Below are 17,012 nucleotides of genomic sequence, written 5' to 3' on the forward strand. Positions count from 1 at the left end.
AGTTCTGCTGAAAGGAGTTCAGCGCCAACTCTTCCTTTGTTTAAGCAGTGCCCTCAATAAAGCTTCTAAAAACCATTGGGTCTATAACATTTTTAATGGCAAACCTTTTAAAAACTGCCAGAAACATCTTGGCAGAAGAGAAAGTTATGATGATGAGAAAAGAAAATGAAAAAAAAAACAACAAAAAAAAAACCCCTCTGACCATAGTTTACATAAGTGCATCCACATATTGTTGTATTTCTTATAAGTAGTGAATTCTAATAAAGTCTGGAATAACACACACATGTTCAACACATTTTGTTTCAATTCTATGTTATGAAGAAAACCAAAACCAAACCCTAACCTGAAAACGGAAGGAGAGAAGAATTACATGTATAAAAGCAGAAGACTATATAAACAAGGCCATTAATTCTGCTATAAACAACTGACCCAACATTGATTATATAAATAGAAAGTGTAACTCTAGCACGAGACAAATTCACCAAACACGTCTAACTCTCTCTGCAGCCTTGATACGAGAAAAAACAAACATCTTCAAGTGTTACAATGAAATCTGCCAAAATTGTCTGTTTTGTACTTCTTGTGTTCATTAAACCTCAGATTCACAAGGCCTATCTCTTGTCCAACCTCAGTTATTTTGTCTAAGCTGTTCCAAAAGGGAACAGAGATGAAGTTGGCCAAGGGGAACATTCTTGGCTACACATTTATGCGAGCTCACTTCAGGAAAACTTAAATTTAACATTTTAAGGAAACTCAAGGATGTATGAATTATTCTCCTTAGGAAACAAAGCACCATCAAAGCTTCTCTTTCTAAAGTATTTGACCTTGTACTTTCATGAGAGGAAAAAGGGTGTTTCTGAAATAAAAATAATTTCATGGATTACTGGAGCTAGCATTTCTGTCATTCTGAAAAATTTCTTACAATTGAACTATCCCTGGTCTAGGAAACCATATTTTGTTTAGTCTGTTTGAGAAAATGTTTTAAGACCCTAAGTACTGCTGCAGCATTATGTGGAGTACAAAGCAAATATGGTTGTGGAGCATGAGCTAAGAACATACTTGTATGATAATAGCAATCCTGAAAATATGTTCCACTGCGTAATGGCCTGACCTCATCAGCCACCTAAATCTGCCCATGAAGTGCTCATCCTTCACTGAGAGGTTGTGAAGGATGAAGGCACAGACTTTTCTTCAGTTAAAGATACACCTCATGTAGACACATGCTGCATGTGATTTTCTACTTTTCCCTCACTCCTGGAGCTTCCTTTGTTTCCTCTTGGCTACTTGGATTAGAGTACCACATGCTGGGATTTGGGTGGAAAAAAATCAGAAGTTAAAATGCTTTAAATCAACCAAATATGTAAGAGGTTTTTACATTTTAATGCAAATTGTATAGTGTAAATTATCTTTGTGCAAGTGTTTCTGGATGCCAACAACACTTCTTCAAACTATCCAAAAAGCCAACCTGCAAGATGCAAGAAAGTCACACAGAAAGTGTGTATGTCCTATAAGGAAGAGCCTGAACTGGGGGAAAAAACTCTGAAATCTTAGAAACTATAGTTGTACACAAGGATAGAAAAATGCAAAAGTCACTCATCCTACAATTTCCACTGTCCCCTTTGTGTTTTCCCCATATGAGGAGAGGGGAGGAGAGTACAAGCCATGGATCTCACTCTATAAACAGAGTCTGTTCCTGAGACATCTCATTGGCCAACATATTGATACATGGGGAGCTGTCCCAAAGACAGAAAAATTCTTCCCACTCCTAACCCAGTATATATTTATTATGATTTACATATTTGTATAACCATGTACTTTGCTGCATGAGACAGCTTCTAGACTGGCTTGACCCTTATAAAATGTGTGTTTTTCACAGGACACTGCAGAGGTCCCACAGCTCTGCAAGCGTGACAGTGTACCACCAAAACAACCCAACCAACCTGTTTCTGTCCCAGGAGGACAAACAGGTCCTTTTTTATGACCTGCTAATGGAATCTGGGTTTTTCTGTGGTTACACCAAGGAACGCGTGTTGGCTCACGGGGAGCTGTAGCACTTCCTCAAGCACACAGTGGTAGGAAAAGGCTGGGGAGAGGCTCCCCAGGAGCTGGGAGCACATGCCAGCCCCCATGGGCCCAGCAGACACAGGCTGCAGGAGCTGCAGCTGGTGCTGACAGCCTGGTGCCCACTCAGCTGGCAAGAGCTGCTGGAGACACAGTCTGTGAGCACACAGCCACCACTGCCCCTGGCCCCGGGCTCTTCAAGAGGAGAAGCAGGAGCAAACTGTGGTGGGCAGAGGGAATTTTAGGCACTGGGGGCAGTGGGAGGGTGAGGATGCACAGCTACCCACTAGGCAGCCCACTGCCAGCTGTGCTGGTCATTTACAACTCACTGCAGACAACAGTGAGTGCCCTAAAAGATCTGATCTACTTCAGCTCTGCTTTATAAGCAAATGGCTAATTTTTAGAGTGTTTACCTGATTTTTCCAGAGAATTAAAAATAAAAAGTCCAGCCACAAAAAGATATCACTGTATTTATATTTTTACCATTTGGCAATATGTAATTAGGAGATGACCAGGGTTGTTCTCCTGGATCTCAGCAGAATATTTGCTCATGCGCATTACCAGCTGTTTCATAGCTAATTAAAAAGATCTGGACTTGGCTAAGCTGCAGCTAAATATGATTACTGTTTAGTACCCAGAAGTGTTTTAATCCATACACGAGCAGCTTTTTCTCCTGAATTAGTAGTGATGGATGGAGACACAAAAAAGCCCAGGATTCACTAATGATTTACTATCGTTTATTAAGTATATATGTTGCTGATGACAACACATTATGTATGCTTGATTCTGAAATATTACTATAGGACAAAGATTTACAGAAGTGCCTTTGTAGTCTTCAGAATGGTATTATGAAAGTAAAGTACTCATGAATAATAAGAAAACTAACAGCCTTATCTGGCATAAATAAGAACGTTCACCATCTGGTGTTTTTTAAATGAAAACCTTTGATGGTAATTACTTAGAATGCAACAAGTTTCCAAAATTTGGATTTTTGGCATGATTCTCTCCAGAAATTTAGCACTCACATAAGTAATTAAGACTATAAATCTTATACTGGTTTGATTATGAAGATGAATCATTGTCTCAAAATTACAGCAAGAGAAGAGACTGCCAAACATGTCCATTTATCGATGTATGCTTACAGAGCACTGGTTTCGTGCAATCTGAAGTGTTATAACAATGTAAAATGAGATTTCATTATTTGCTCTACAAGCATAAATTATGATCATTGTTATTGTTTTCCTGGCGCCTGAAAATGGATTTGGGATTGGACATTTTAACTGATGTAATCCAAGATTAAGTGGCAGAGCTTTCTTTGGAGCCTCTGGCCTGCAGAAACAGTCTAGCTGCAGTTATTAAAGTCCTTGTATGCTCGGAGCAAGATTCTTGCCCTTAGTGTAGCTCACTGTGTTTATTACATGTGATGTGTCAAATAGGTATTCAATATAATACAGTGCATAACCTGACTAGAGGAAGAAGCAGCATCAAGTCCTCCAAAACCTTTAAGGTGAGGAGGATTTCTTAAGGCAAATTGTCATCCTAGATTTTTTAAGCTGTTTTAAGCTGCTGAACTCCATCTATCTGTATTTTCTTTCTATTTCTTATATATGTAGCTGAACAGTGAATAGTCACTGAACCTGCATATTCCTTCAGATTAAGGCCATCTTATGTTTTGAAATCTTAAAATCTGCACAATTTTGGCTGCATGTTCACTGTAATTTGAAATGTGGTTTTTTGCACTTATCAAGCTGTCATGCTTTGGGACAGGTAATAGAACAAGGATTTCTGCTTTCTGTTTTTCTGGGGTGTTTATCAATCACAAGCACAATTTCTGTTTTTCAGGCCAAGTTCACCTTTTTCGAGAAGTTTCCCTCAGGGTGATAACTTTTCCAGCATTAAGGACAATATTGTCCTCATGGTTTCATAGTGTCCCACACAGCAAACATTACCCAGTTTCACATGCAACAAAAATAAGCAAGAAGCATGTACTCACCCACTTGCCCCTGTTGGGATAGTCATGCTCTGGATCAAAAAGGTGTTGGTGCAGCTGGTATTCCCTGCTGAACTCTGCTGTGTCTGGGGTGTTTTCCAGACACCCATCATCAACTGCAAAAGAAAGCACGGAGTGCTCAGTAGCTTTGAAACACACAATATGTGCCACATTAGTCAGCAAACTTCTTAAATGCAATCATGCAATTAAAAAAACATAAAGAACTGGATGACTGGAAAATACCAGGGTTTTTTTTTCTTTTGAAACAAATTTTTCAGAATGTATTTATTTTTAAAAATTCCTCACAACTTAATGAAAACTGAAGGAGTTTATTTTCCAAGCTCTTTCCCTCCTTTATGTTTTTCTTTTAATTATTGCACTTGATTTTAACTAGAATTGCATCCTGTTCTGATTCAGAAGAGATATTCTTTTCCCTTTTAAATGCTCACAAATCATTTTAGAAATTGGTAAGGCAATACTTTTGAAAGTCATGGTAAAACAGTGCTGTGAGCAAAGACAGAATTTCTTTCACTGAGTAGCTAGCTCTTCCTAGGGCTCCATTTCTGGTTTGCTACTTTGTTCAAACTGGCTGAAAATAATTTCTGCATCATAAGACCTCATAAAAATGCTATGTAGGAGAAGTTTTATGATGAAAAAATTTCTGTAGATTGGTAACTAATCTAATTGGTCCAGAAACCGCCTATAACCATAATGGATGGTTTTGTGGGCAGTGTCACATCAAGATTATATCCTTTTAAAAATCAACTTAGGGTCTTTTTACCAAAGTAAGTCATCTTTAGCTGACACAAAGGTTCAGTAACTTGAGGCCAGAGTAGCTTTTTGGATAGAGTCTGCTCCTGGAGCTCCCACTGCTCAGCCAGCACGGGGAGCTTGCAGTCCAAGTTCCTCTCAGACATACCCAAGGAGATCCTACCAGCCAGGGCATGATGCTGGGCATCCAAACAGCTGCAGCTGCCAGAGCAAGGCACTCCAGAGCACACACCTGTGGAACTTTCCCTTCTGTCCTTGTGCGTCATCATGTAAAAAGATCTGCAGATAGATTGTCTTTTTCCCTCAGATGTGGGTAAAGCCTTGACTTAAGACTGAGTTGATTCAATGACCTGAGGAGGTTATTCTGAGTTCAACAGATCCAGCTTTCTCTCTTTTCTCATTGGGACCGGTAAAAAATAAAACTGCCAATAGAAAACAGGGGAAAACTCTTCATACTGGCTAAGTAACTCAGAAATTATTAAAACATCTAGAAATCATTTCAGTCTCATCAGGGGCAAGGTTATATCAAGAGAGAAACAGGTGACAACAGAAGTGTGGTAGACCTCAGAGCATTTGTGTCTTTTGGTAGAAAACACAAAGGGCAGGTGGACACATGGGTGTCCTCTATGACTGCTAATCCAAAGTCTTCCACTCAGCTGCTCCAGGCTTATGCATTCCTGCTGTGGAATGTGCATATGTAGACAGTAACTGGAAAAATTGTTTTCCATTAAGCAAATTCACAGACCTGATTGAGGAAGGCCTCTGGTAATTTGTATGCATAATACAGTCACCACTTGAATTTCCATTTAAGGCTCTGAAAAACATTTTACTCTAATCCTAGCAGATACTATCTTCACTCACAGCATACCTATGACAGAGCCATTTATCTGAGCAGGCAGCACTTCCCTGCAAATCCCCCCTGTTCAGATCTGATTCTATTAACTTAGCTAACAACTTTTATTTCACCTAAGACAAAAAAATTGGAGGGATCTTCAAAGGCATTTCCCTGGATGCTATGTTTTTAATTTATGTATCTAATCATGAGCAGAAGTCTAATGGGCAAGCACGGAAGACAGAAAGTCCATGTGTGTGCTTGTGTGTGTGAGAAAACCTAAACCCATCATTTGCAACTTGTCAGACAACAAATTGGAAGATGAGGTATTATTCCAGAAGAGATGAAGGCATCATCACCAAATGGGCAGTAATAGGAAACAGTAAGGGAGGACTATTTGAAATGTTGTCAAATTTTTGAATGAAATGCAAAAACACTTCACAGTGAAAAAACTTTTATAACAAATATTACTTTCTTATTAATTCTAAGATAGCTAGAACATTTTAAATAAGAATACTGACAACTGTTCTGCATAATCCAAATAATATAAAAGAAGACTAAACAGAAAACATTTTGAAAGGATCTCTTAGCTGACAAATAAAAAATCAGAGCTCTCATTCCCAGTTCCAGGTCCCAAGGCAGCCAAAGGGTGTTTTACTACTGCTTTCAGTCCTGGAAGCCATTCCTTGGCTCAAGCAAGAGGAAGGGGACCCATTCTCTCAGGGTATGTGTGCATCGTGCACACGCAGGGCTGTTTCAGTGGCCCTTGGGCAGCAGCCCCCAGGCTCGGTGCCGGCGCAGTGTCAGCCTGGGGACAGACGGACAGACGGACAGACGGACGGACAGACGGACAGACAGACAGACGGACAGCCAGCCCGCGAGTGCCGGCCCCGCTCTGCTCTGGAGGCTGCGCTGCCCAGCCAGCCCTGCCGCTCCCCTCTTCTGGCACAGATGAGCTGCAAAGCTGCATGGATTGGAGCCGAGGGATCTTAAATATTGACTCATGGTCTGGGTTGGAGATCAGGGCAGACAGTTTCATTCCTCTTGGCACAATGAAAGCCTCTAAAATAAGGGTAAATCTCATCTGTACAGAGTAACTTTTTTCAGGGGCCAGCTTAAAAATGAACTCCTTTGGGAACATGATGCTCTCATAAATCTCACTATCTTCTACTCTGAGATCAAGATGATTTCTTCCACCTTCTCCAGTGTCATACAGCAATACAGGATATGCACATATTCTTAAGAAAAGATTAAAAATAAAAAGCTCATCTGAAACAGTAAAACACCCAATTTCTTAACAGTTCTTGTCCTGGGGCATAGAATGAAAAAAACCCTCATTTCTGATGACAGGCTGTACAGTGCTGAAAGACAGGATGATGTACAGTGAAGCCAGAGGTACAAAGGGCAGAGCTGAATTACCTGTTTTTCCAATAGGGCAGGGATTTGGAGGGTCAGGATATCCTTGATCTTCACTGAAATCCTTTGGTACATTGTCTCCTGTCAGCTCAGCCACGATGTTTGGGATATTGCCATAAGGACCCAAGTGCTGGAGACCCTCATGAGCACCACCTAGCAAAGACAATTTATGCACAGTCGTTTCACAAGATTAAAGTGTAAGTGCTGTAGCTGGCGCAAGTAATCTACAATTCAAAATATAATATCTCTCTCTCTACATATATAATTGTTTTAGAGACAAATCCAAGTTTAGATTTCAAGTATCTCTTTTAGAAACATAACTACGTGACCTAAATCCAGTAACTTAGATAATTAAAAATGAAACTAGGAAACACATATTATTAGTCTTACGGTTGTTTTTTTCCTTAACTATGAAAATTTTAGGCAAGAAAATAGACATCATGAAACCTGATATATCTAAAGCACAATTATCTTCAGTCATTGATACTATTACTGTTCATCATGGCAACTAACAATAGGAGATATCAGCATCATGGCAGGAAGACAATGCCAATGATGCTGTAGAAAGAAACACTACCTGCACAGCCTAGAGATACATTAATAAATTAAGTCACAAGAGGGCTTAAGATATTAAGGTCCTTAGGCACCCAGGGCATTCTAGCAAATTTGGTTGTGTACATCTAGAAAAAATATTATTAAATGAAACCAATTCTTAAATGTAAATTTGCATTTCCTGTTGTAATGATGAAAAGTGATGAAGAGTCCCTGTTGTTGATGGGAACTCTTGCTCACATATACCTCCACAGTAGTCAGTGTGTTACAAAGCATCCCAGGCAGTGACTTCACGCTTTTGCATACAAGATTTTCCCCGTGGGACCCAGAGCAGCATCACTGCAGGGTTCCAGCAGCAGAGTGCAGCAGGTTTGTAAGCCAGTGGCAGAGGACACAGCGCTGGGCCTGCTGTGCTTGGGCACCTGCACCCAACACTGCTGCGCTGTGCCCACCTCGCACACACCTCAGTGGGTGCCTGCCTTTGACAAGCAGGGCCTGCCACTGAGGATTTGGGAACCAAGCTCAGGCCACGCTCTCTATGCCTCTCTACAAATAATTATCTGTCCCAGATCTTTTATGCATGCCTTACTGGCCAAATGCATCCACAGGCTAAACCCCAGCTGCTTGTGGAGTTTTTTTAAAATACTATTGTACACTATTCTTTTGAATTTCAGACATAATACGTTAGTTTCAAGCATGTTCTTTCTCCCTGAAAAAGACATCTACCACACACACTGCAGCAATGGAGTTGGTTGTGTGACAGCAAAGTATTTTTTTTTAAGCCCTATATAATGAGGGATAACAACATACAGTCAACATATAAATTCTACTAACAATGAATTGAGAGAACAAGGAATTTGAACAATTGGAAAATATGAGTTAAAGAATGAATGTAGACACAACTGCTTGGGTAAATAGCAAAATCACCATAGTATCACCAAATAGTCTTATTTCAAATTTATTTATTTTTCATAGATCCAGAAGATGTGCATAAAGCCTCTGAACATGAAAGTTGCTCCAAAAGAATCATTCAAGTACTCCTGTCCCAAATTACGAATAAATATTACCAGCCTAAATCATCTTTTATATAGCCAAACATTGTGAGCTAACTTAATCACTTGCAAAAATTGCTAACAGAAGGCACTCTTAATACAAAATTCAAATTTTGCATTCATTTCTACATTTAGAAATGGCAGTTGAAGCAAATTTTGCAAATTGATTTTGCAAATGACCAGTTGGATGTTGGCATTATAGCAAAGAAAATTAGTCTATAAGCACATATATTGCCATTTTATTTGCACAATGGACTAAAATCTAATCAATGTGCTAATTTTCCCCCTCAAGGACAAGTCTCTTATTCTGTAATGCAGTGTTGCAGAAAAGATATGTAACAAAACATAAAACCACCCCTATAAAAAAAACTGCATCTCTGTTATATGGGAATTTGGCATGTAGCTGCCACGAGACCTGGTACTAAAACCAGAACAGCACTATCCCCACTGTGAGCTTTATAACACCTTTAGTCCACAGCCCACACAAAAATCACACTCATAACACAATAATGCTGTGGTGATGAGGTTAAAAAAACCTATAACATACATTTAACCTAATGTAATTTAATATCATGTCTAATATATAGCATAAAATACTTCTTTTGTCCTGAGTTCCTCCACATGAAGATTGATTACATGTATGTACTTAAAAGCACCAGGTTATGATTCTGCTGTAACCTGCGGGAGCACGCAGTCAATACGTGTTTGAACGTCCTGTGCATAATGGGGCTCACTATGGGACAATCCATCAGACAGAAGCCTATCTGTGCTTGCATGTGGTGCAGACCTCTTGGCACCAAAGCTCCATCCATAAAGAAAACAGAGGTACTTAGCAGGCTCCAGTGTGCTATATATACATGTAAGTTTAAACCGACTGCCAAGAATTCCCTTGACTGAGTACAAACCAATCTTTTTATATTAATATAAAGGATTGTTTCCTTCAGGTATAAATGTCCACGATCATTTGAGGGTTTTTCCTCTCTTTCCAAAAGAGCTGCAGACAACAGCACCTGCTCTGGTGCCATAATTTAGCATACTTGAGTGATTTAATAGCATCAGCAGAGCTCATGTCTTATAAACTCTGATAAATAGTACACTCAGCAAAGACTGCAATAATAAAAATGAAATTATATGAATATATGAGGTTGGGGTACTATTACAGTAACTCTCATTAGTTGCATTAGTTTTGGTATTATAAAATTTCTGATTTAAAGAAACATATTAGGATTAAATACACTGCAGCTACCAAGTCAAAATATTGGAATACAAACATATACAGTCAGATGTATATAAAAAATAGCAGAAGATCAGTTTCTTGAACCTTGAGGCAGAGCCTGAAAGAAAAAGACAAGGCAACTCAATACCAAGAAACTTTTCATAATTTCCTATCCAGAGGAATCATGAGAGATATTTTTGTTAAATTATTCAAACTTGGACTACCAAAAATCCAGAGTAGTACAGACAATACCCTTGTACTGAGCAAGGATGAGCTAGATAAATCTGTGCTTTTTTCCATGTCTCCTTACTTAGATGAACAGGCTTTTCTTTGTTGCATACTAACATAGAAAACACTCCAAAACAATCAGCTCCCTTTCATGTGCAGGATTTTTGTGAGCATTTATTATTAGGTATTTCACATTCCTACAGGATAAACTAGAGGTTTAGATCTCTTGGGCTAAGATCAGCATTGTCCTAAGTAAGCTTTGAATTTCATTTAAAATATATGCATATATGTAGTCATCTAGCACTAGTCTTGAACTGCTGCAGGGTGGTAAACAAAAAAAAAAAGAATAATGCCCCTACCATTATTATAATTCTGGAAAAGTATTTGATCAGCTGATTTCAGTTAGAGATCCTTGGAATGATTACAAGTTTAAAGTGCATACATTTCAGCTCATTTCTTTGTAAGAGCAGTAGAGTCCCACCCATGAAGACAACACAACCACTCACTCCATTCCTGGAGGACAAAAAAAAAAAACAAAAGGAAAAAGAAACATGAAGAGCAACTAATTTCTTCCAGGTATCGAATATTTCCCTGATCCAACACATCCAATGGAAATGCTGTTAGTCCACTGAAGTTTTAGCTGCTGCTGCTACCCATCTACTGGTTGAGCAAAGCACTGAGAACAAATCTGTGGAGAGCAATCCTCCATGTCAAACACAAACAGGCAGTGCTGTCCCCCAGACCCCAGAAGAGTCAGTTTAACAAAGTCAATGAGAATGGATTTTCAAGAGTGAAAAATTTTTGCAGAATATTTAAAGAGAAACAAGAGGACAAATTTGCCTTTTAGTCTCATTGAAACCATTTCCCATGTCACAGTGAAGAAAGAGTTTTCCCAATCACAAATTCAGAAAAGAGGTAGTCTGGCCAATCTTAGCACAGAGATATGAAATAGGAAGGACAATAAGCATGTGTTTGAGTAAATAAATCCCAAATCCAAGTTAAAGCCCTTTCCTTAGCAAGTCATACTAGGTGCCTCAGAGTGTCCAAGCCCCTCACAGATTCACAGGGGCTCTTCTCCCTGAGCAAAAATCACATCTCTTATCTCAACCTGTACAAACTCCAAGCACACTTGAGCTGCAAGGGAAGCCTGATACAGCTTTTCTCATTTGCCCAAGGTTCCCAAGGGAGAAAACACATATTAATCAGAAATGTAATACCATACTTCCTGCTTTGCAAAATCTTTTGTTAATCTGGACTATTTGTTCCTATCTCAAAAAAAATCTTCAAGATTGTTTACAATGTCTCCTCAACACATCAGAAATACATCTTTTTCCTATGGGAAGTGACAGCTTCCCATAATGTCTTGCACTTTCATCCCCAGTCACCTTGCTGTATCTACATTTGTTGTGTCATTGTCACGTTCAAAAGGAACATCTCCCCGGTGGAAGGCAGGTTTGACAGAATGCTCCCCAGTGCTCTTACATGTTAAACTGGGACACCACCCACAAACTTGCTTTTTCTTTTATTATCTGCAGGACCATCATCATGTAAACTCTCAAAAGATCCTGAATGCAGAAAATGCATTTACATTTTCCCTACCCTTTCTGACACTTCAAAGGGCTTTAAAGGCCCAATGCTGTAATTATAATTCTGCTAGCTTCATCCTAGAGAGTCCGATCCTGCTTGCTGAAATTGATTAAGCAAAGGAAGTGAGAAGAACTGAAAAAATTATAAATGATCACATTTTGTCTATTCCACAGAAGCTGCTAAATAAGAGAATAGGGAAGGAGAAAAAGCATAGGAGAACAAAGAATGGAAAAATGCAAACCTAGCCAACTTCCTTAACCATTCAAGAGCATGCCTCGAGAAACACAAAAACACTACAGCTATACATGCTCAGGCATTCCAGACTTGGCTTGTCTTCTCCTTAATGACACAAAGTTTCTTAAAACTATAAAGACTAATTTTCTATTTCTCTGCAGAGGGGCATTTTTTTCTAAAGCCTTAAGCACACAAATCGTACAATTACTGACCTTGCTTTCAGCAAAGAATTCAGTTTTATCCAATATTTAAATTACAAACAGTACAAATATTTAAGATATTAAAGGCTCTTATTGTGAAATAGGACCAAAATAATGCCCATGCCTCTCACAATAAATTTATAACAGTAGCTTATATGTCATTATTATTCAAATTGTATACACAACAAAAAAAATCCAGCAGCCACTTGCTGACAAAGCAAAAAAAAAGAGAAAACTGTTATGTCTGCCTTGGTTGAACAGTCCTCTGATGGGCTACATTAAGTTGTCCTTCAGCTGAGCAGTGGCTCTTGCACTTCAGCACATGAATAAGCTGACACACAGTGTCACACACACAGTGCATCGTGCACACAGACAGGGGCCCCTCTGCCACCCTGCCTTGCAGCCCCCACACACCAGCAGAGTGAGAAAAAATGAAACAAAGCCAGCAAACTGCACCCTCCTGTCACTGCCACAGCACAACCTCACTACTGACCACGTGTGCAGCGTGTGGTTCTGGGAAACACAGCAGTGAAAGGAAAACAGTGACCTCCTTTATCCCATGAGGGATGGGACATTATTTCAATCCTATAAATGCAAATGTGCCAGTGAAAGACTTTATTCACTAGCACGTTATTCACTTGAGACCAGTTGCACGAGAAGTCCAAATGCTCCATCAGTGTCAACGCATTCAGAGAAAAAGACTCTTTTCACTCCTGTAACGTGAAGCCTGGATGCACCAGAAGTATCCAGAACATCCATGGTTTTGTCTCTACTGCACCACTGAACATCACAACATTTTCATATCCATTCCATTCCATTCCATTCCATTCCATTCCATTCCATTCCATTCCATTCCATTCCCCATGCAGATTGCTCAAAGCCCCAGCTCGTTCAACAGCAGGTTTAGAACCTTCCCATGCCTGTCTGCCAGCTGCTACAAGGCAGATTTCCCAATGCCTCAAATGTCCTCCTTGTGAGCATTCCCAGTGCAGAGCTGGAGGGCTCCAGCCTCTGCCCTGGTGAGCCAGCATTAGCCCAGAACTCCAAAAGCAGAGGCCTTGCCATGCAAAGCCACCCCAGTCAAGATGGGGCTTCTCTTGCCCTTGGATGGAAGCACTGGCACCCAATGAAGATGCGATGGAGTGGGAGATGAAGATCCCTGTGGATAAGACCAGGCCCAGTGCTGTTCTTTGCTGCTGCAAAGGGGGCTCAGACCAGCTGACCTGATGGGCTAAAGCACCCCAAGGGGAAGGACCAGCTCCTGCAGCTGACAACATTCTTCTTCTCACTCATCCCTGCTGCTGAGTGCACACACCATGGCAAGCACAGGGAGAAGAGCTCTGGAAACCTTCGGAGAGTGCCAGAGATCCTACCTCCTGGCACAACACCAAAATCAAGAGAAGGAGACTCCTCTTTTCTAGATTTCGAAAATATCTCTTCATAGAACCAAATAATCTCTTCATAGGACCAAGTAAACTTAAAAGTATTTTCTTAATGCAAGTTAATTTAAAATTCAGGTGGGAGCATGGGAGCAGCTGATTTTGCGAAAAAATGTAGAAAGGTACAAATCCTGGCATGCTCACAGAATCACAGAATATGTAGAGTTGGAAGGGACCCACAGGGATCATCAAGTCCAACTCCTCACTCTGCACAGCACCATCCCCAGGAGTCACACCCTGTGCCTGAGTGCATTGTTCAGAAGCTTCTGGAACTCTCTCAGGTCTGGGGCTGTGACCACTTCCGGGGGAGCCTGTTCCAGTGCCCCAACACCCTCTGGATGAAGAACCTTTCCCTAATATCCAGCCTATTGAAATTACCATTACCTTGGGCCCTGTCACTGCTCACCATAGAGGAAAAATCAGTGCCTGTCCCTCCTCTTCCCCTCATGAGGAAGCTGTAACTGCAGTGAGGTCCCCCCTCTGTCTCCTCATGAGAGACAAGCAGAGAAAAAAATCTTTAAACACAAGGGATCATCATAATTTGGCCAACCTTCACTGACAGACCTTTTTAAAATACTTTGGGACCATATTCCAATGGTAGACGGAATTTTATAGATTCACATTACATTTCTCTATACCTTCTGCCAGTAGTAGAAAATACAGTTACTATAAAGCATCAGACAATACAGAAGCTATCATGTTCCCTCTCCTCTTCAGGTTTCTTACCTCTCCTACTGGACTTTTCCCTCTACTAACATGTACAAAAAAATCATTGTGGCTACAAATCCCATTCTAATTGATTAATTATCTTTAGGTAGATGACAAGCTACTTAACTCTAAATCCCTACAGACCTGCCATCTATCCTTCCCAGAAGCTGCTTGAGATGGGACTCATTGTCCTTTGGTGGCATCTTTTAAAGATGACTTTCTGACTAGCAGCAGGAGTCTGTACCACATAACAGGGGTTAGTAGGAGGTTTTAAGAGCTGGAGTCACTTCATCTTCTTGGTTCCTCAGCAGAGGAATGTGATGCCTGCACACTCTCCTGCAATCACAAGAGGAGGATGTTTCAAGAGAAGGTTTCAAAGCCTCAAATCTAAATGGGTTCCTCAGTCGTATCCACCTGCAAATAACAGATCTAGAGAGAAATGGGGATTAATTCTCTTTTCTTCTTTTGTTCTCCATTGACTGACTTCTCTGACAAGCATACTGGATTTGAGAATTTCCCCTGCACGTGCCCAGCCACACTGAGAACACAGGAGCAGCCCTGCACCCCTCCTGCAGCTCTGGGCCATCGAGGAAGGGCAGCTCTCAAAGTTCACTGGTGGCAGAGCTCACAGGGCTAACACCACTGCCCTTGCTGGATCCTGCCCTTGCTCCTCAGGAGGCAAAGCTGGGAAACACATTGAGGTGACCTGGTGTGACCTCCTGGCAGCAGCACAAACACCAGCTTGGCTTTTCTATTCACTGCTGCTCATGGCTTATGAATTCATATGGAATCAAGGATATTACTGGCCAAATTTCAAAGATTTTTCCTTAATAAAAATAAAGTCACACCACCTCATCATTTTCCTGTTTGTGGAGTTAGAGGTATAAACATTTTGTGTGCAGTTTCTTCACAGACCTGTGCCATATCACTCAGATAAAGAGAATTCACTGCAAGTCACTACTGTCATTTGGCACCATCATTACCTTTTAAACTCAGAAATCAGCATTCTAAGGCACCACTCTTATGACATGCATCACTGCCCGATACTCAAATTCTGGTTACACTTAACACTACAATTTTTTTAACAAAATGCAAAGAAAATAGGTATTTTTAGTCAAATCTATACAAATCTAAATATTTACATATTGTTGTGTAAAAACCTATAGGTTTGCCACTTTAAATTTAATCTTAAAAGTTTGAGATGTCCTTATGAAATTTTGAAATAATATTTTCTGGGCTAATTAGATTTTAAAAAGCCCAACAAAAACAACACACACACAGACCAAAACCCACAACAACAAACAAATCAGCCTTTCTGGCTGTGGGAGGTCTGCCCCAGCTCAGCCCTGAGCAGCTGCCCCTCATTCCAGCACTGCTCCCCCCGGATTCTGGCACAGGCTCTGGCACAGAGCACAAAAACTGCAGCAAAGAGCTGCAGCCACCACACTGCTGGGTTTGCTGAGCCCCAGATATGGCACAATTACTACCTGCAGTCACCCAAGGAAGTCCAAATATATTGGGGCATAAGCACAGCACATGTTAACCTGAAAGTGAATGAGTGCAAAGGTCAGTTCTGCACCGGTTTCATGAGGGAATTCATCAGCAAAAGTTTTTGTAACTTTCTAATACAAAGATTTTAATGCTCTTGTAGGAAACAAGTACCTGTCTTGCAGGACAGGACAGACAGCAAAGCAATACTCTTATTTACTAATAAGAAAACCTTTACTTGTCTTATTAGTAAAATGCAAACAGAATAGACACTATTAACATGCATGAGTAATGTGCATAATTTTATGGACAGCAGGCTTGCTGTAGAGTGATATTTGTACAGGGGCTGTGCTGACAAGCCACTGATTACCAGTTGTTAGTAGACATATTTGCATAATGTTCCAGAGTCTCTTGAATTTTATCATCTCAATCTGACAAACAGTAATTACATTTTCCTAAAACAATAAACATACTCATTTCCTTTCAAAACAATCAAATAAACCCCAGCCTGTTTCCAGTAGCTATGAGGAGTCTCTGCAGGAGAATCAAAAGCCTCCCTGAGAGGCATTGTATTCTTAAAACTTCTTTATACCTGCAAACAATCACGATTTAAGAGACATCATTTAATGCAGCCACTGAAGTTGACAGCCTTTTCTGCAGACTGAAGACTTCAGGCTCTGGGCTGTCATGCCAGCACCTTTACCAACAATCATTCTGTTTGGGTAGTTTTAAGAAATAAAAACAACTAAATCAAACAAAAACAAACAAACCACACAAGAGGCTTTCTGTTGTACTGAATTTATGGTAGGCAATGATATTTGCAAAAGCAAAATGGGACTTCCCATTTCCAATTATGAAGCTGAGTGCTATAAACTGCTCAAGATGAGCTACTGGTGCCCCCATGTGTTTAAGTGAGATTTTTACTGTTGTCCTATGCAGGGTGTAATAGGCCTGAAATTTACATTATATGCTTATTCCCTTCCAGTCCTCAGAAAAAAGGAAAACAACTGAAAATCAAACAGTAACAAAAAAACCCCCAAACCCCACAAACAAACAAAAAACCCCAAAACTTTAAATATTGGCACAAAATTGTAAGCATGCAAGGAAAGAAAAAAAAAAGTGTGGTCTCTTACTTCATAAATGCCCTACCAGACAGAAAAATTAACTTCTGTGTTTTTTGAAATGTTGTATGCATTTTTTATTTTATTCTTTTGTTCTCTTTTAAGATAGATGCAGCC

General features: G+C 40.1%; 1 protein-coding gene across 1 annotated transcript in view; it reads right to left on the reverse strand.

Annotated features, from left to right (window-relative positions):
* The window catches only part of LOC131558923 (neuroendocrine protein 7B2-like), a 41,284-nt gene that overhangs the window by 7,100 nt on the left and 17,172 nt on the right, over positions 1-17,012 (reverse strand). Inside the window, exons 3-4 of the mRNA XM_058807039.1 lie at positions 7,074-7,223; positions 4,055-4,167 (exon numbers count right to left, since the gene is read on the reverse strand). Of these exons, the coding sequence (XP_058663022.1) occupies positions 4,055-4,167; positions 7,074-7,223 (263 nt within the window). The remainder of the gene's footprint in view (positions 1-4,054; positions 4,168-7,073; positions 7,224-17,012) is intronic.

Source organism: Ammospiza caudacuta, chromosome 6 (genome assembly GCF_027887145.1).
Source record: "Ammospiza caudacuta isolate bAmmCau1 chromosome 6, bAmmCau1.pri, whole genome shotgun sequence".
Lineage (NCBI taxonomy): Eukaryota > Metazoa > Chordata > Aves > Passeriformes > Passerellidae > Ammospiza > Ammospiza caudacuta.